The 2,500-nt window shown below is 45.3% G+C and overlaps 1 protein-coding gene across 2 annotated transcripts in view; it reads left to right on the forward strand.

Annotated features, from left to right (window-relative positions):
• LOC135115585 (sodium/potassium-transporting ATPase subunit alpha-like) overlaps positions 1-2,500 on the forward strand; it is an 85,061-nt gene that overhangs the window by 21,261 nt on the left and 61,300 nt on the right. Inside the window, exon 1 of one of the 2 annotated variants that reach the window (XM_064032512.1) lies at positions 2,087-2,196. The exons of the other annotated variant lie outside the window; for it this stretch is intronic. Coding sequence (XP_063888582.1) covers positions 2,161-2,196 — 36 coding nt within the window. The 5' untranslated portion in view covers positions 2,087-2,160. Of the gene's footprint in view, positions 1-2,086; positions 2,197-2,500 lie in introns of those variants that run through there. 2 annotated transcript variants of the gene reach the window in all.

Genomic DNA, 2,500 nt, shown 5'->3' on the forward strand with positions numbered 1-2,500 from the left:
ATAAAGCCGAGTTGGCACCTTAGTTCCCGCGCATCGCACCTCAGTGCTCTCACGGCTTGCCTCAGGACAGCAGCGTCCCCTCGCAACCCGGCCTGTACTTTCTTCCTAGCATAGAATAAAGGACCTACTTTACTTCAGTGTGTCCATTGCCTTCCCTCTACTACTACTACTACTACTACTACCCCCACTCTCCAGCAATCACACTCCTCCTCCTCACACACACACATGCACGCACACGCACGCACACACGTTACATTTCCATGCCTTGAAAATTCCTGTGATCCGAAATGCAAACAGCGCACCTCATTGGCCACCAGGTTCGTGACGTCATGAGCGTGGATTATGATCAGCCAATAGGAGGCCGAGGAGGAGCAGGCGCCTGTTTTCTGATAGCCAATAAAGATTAAGGAAAAGAAATGGCTGTGAAAAAAATATATATATACACTAAAAATGAAGTGTTTTTTTATTTTTTTTATTCTCTCTCTTTATGGAGGGTGTGATGTGTGTATAGTGATGGTGGTGGTGGTGGTGGTAGTGGGTGGGTGGGTGGGTGGGGAGGAGCCTTCATGTCAACTATCCTTTAAGTTTATGCAGCTTATCAAAGCCTCCAAAGGGCGTTGGTAACAAATCAGCTGCAGTTTGTTCTTCTTTTGTGTTTCTGTATGTTGTTATTGGCGGGTGGTGGTGGTGGTGGTGGTGGTGACAGTGTACCATTGCATGCATAATAATAGTGAAATGTATAATTACCACTACAGTAATTAATGATATAGTAGTAGTAGTAGTAGTAGTAGTAGTAGTAGTAGTAGTAGTAGTAGTAGTAGTACTAGTGGTAGTGGTGGTGGTGATGATGGTATTATGGCACCATAGGGGGGAGGGTTGCCAGAAGTAGGGAGTATTTTTAGGGGCACCATTGTGACGTCTATCAAGAGATTCTTACGTTAATTCTGCTCCTTTTTTGCTTACGGCGGTCTTCTCTCCTTCGTTTGTGAGATAATGAAGGGAGAGAAAGAAGGAAAGAGGGAGGGAGGATGGAAGAAAATAGCAGAGGAGAGATAAATGAAGAAGGAGAAGGAGGAGGAGTAGGAAGGAAGTAAATTGAGGAGATCCAGAACAAGGAAGGAGAGGAAGAGGAGACGGAGGAGGAGGGAGAAGGAAGAGAGTAAGCTGGCGAGAAATAAGAAGGAAGGAAGGAGAAAGAAGATTAAAGAAGGAGAGTGAACGAAGAAAAAATAAAAAAGGAATTGGAAGAAGCCGAAAGAAAATAAACGTGTAATTAGAGATAAGGAAGAAAAGAAGAGAAGAGGAAAACGAAGAAAGAGATGAAGTGAGAGATGGAAAGAGAGGAAGGAAGAAATGTCAAAAGAGAAGAGGAAGAAATTAAAGAAAAGAAAGATAGAGAGAGAAAAATGAGAAGGGAGGGAAGGAGAAAGAGAGAGAGAGAGAGATAGGAAACTAGGTCATGGAGGAGGAGGGGGAGTAGTAGTAGTAGTAGTAGTAGTAGTAGTAGTAGTAGTAGTACTAATAGTAGGAGAATGCGTAAGAACATGATGGTGATGATGATGAAAATGATGAAAACAAGAAAGAATGAAAAGAAACAAGGAATAAATGAATAAATAAAACATAAAAAAATAATAATGAATCAGTAAATAAAGACACAAACTAACAATGCACACACACACACACACACACACACACACACACACACACACACTAAGGTAACGGCTTTGATTGTGGCATCTCTGGCGGTGGCGGTGGCGGTGGTGGTGGTGGTGGTGGTGGTGGTGGTGGAGACATGAGCAGCAAGGCACAGTGTTAGCGGCGCGACTTCCACATAGGTATTTCTAAGTTACGCCCTGGGTCTTGGCACTGAGAGGCACTGACTAGGAGTGCCAGGGGTCTATTCTTGATGCCTGGCGGGGTAGGAGACGAGGAGAGAGAGTGGAGGGAGGGAGGAAGACACGGGTATGGGGTATGAGGAGAGAGAGGGAGACAGAGAGGGTACAGAAGAAGAAATTAAAGAAAGATTTTAGTCTCTTACAAGCGTGTGGCTGGAGGTGAGAGAGCGCTCCTCTGTCCCCTCTTGTAGGAGAAACTCAAACTCAGGTGCAGTGGTGTCCAGGCACGTGACCCGGAGCCCGTGAGTCAGGGGTCCTCGCCATCATGCGACGGGATGCTTATGCGGTGCAGGCGGAGGAGGTAAGGACTGGAGAGAAGTGAAGCGTGAGTGAGTGAAAGCAGGAGCCGGCTGTAGTGAGCTATGGCGGTGAGGTGCGTGTGAGCGACGCGCCGGCCAGGAGACAAGAGAAGGAAAGGGAGAAGTTTGATCTATACAGAGGGAGAAAAAGAATTTAGAAGCAGAAAGAGATGAGGAAAGGGATAAGTTTAATCTATACAGAGGGAGAAAGAGAATTTAGAAGTAGAAAGAAAAGATGAGGAAAGGTTTAATCTATACAGAGGGAGAAAGAGAATTTGGAAGTAGAAATAGAAGATGAGGAAAGGC

This window comes from Scylla paramamosain, chromosome 29 (genome assembly GCF_035594125.1).
Source record: "Scylla paramamosain isolate STU-SP2022 chromosome 29, ASM3559412v1, whole genome shotgun sequence".
Classification (NCBI taxonomy): domain Eukaryota; kingdom Metazoa; phylum Arthropoda; class Malacostraca; order Decapoda; family Portunidae; genus Scylla; species Scylla paramamosain.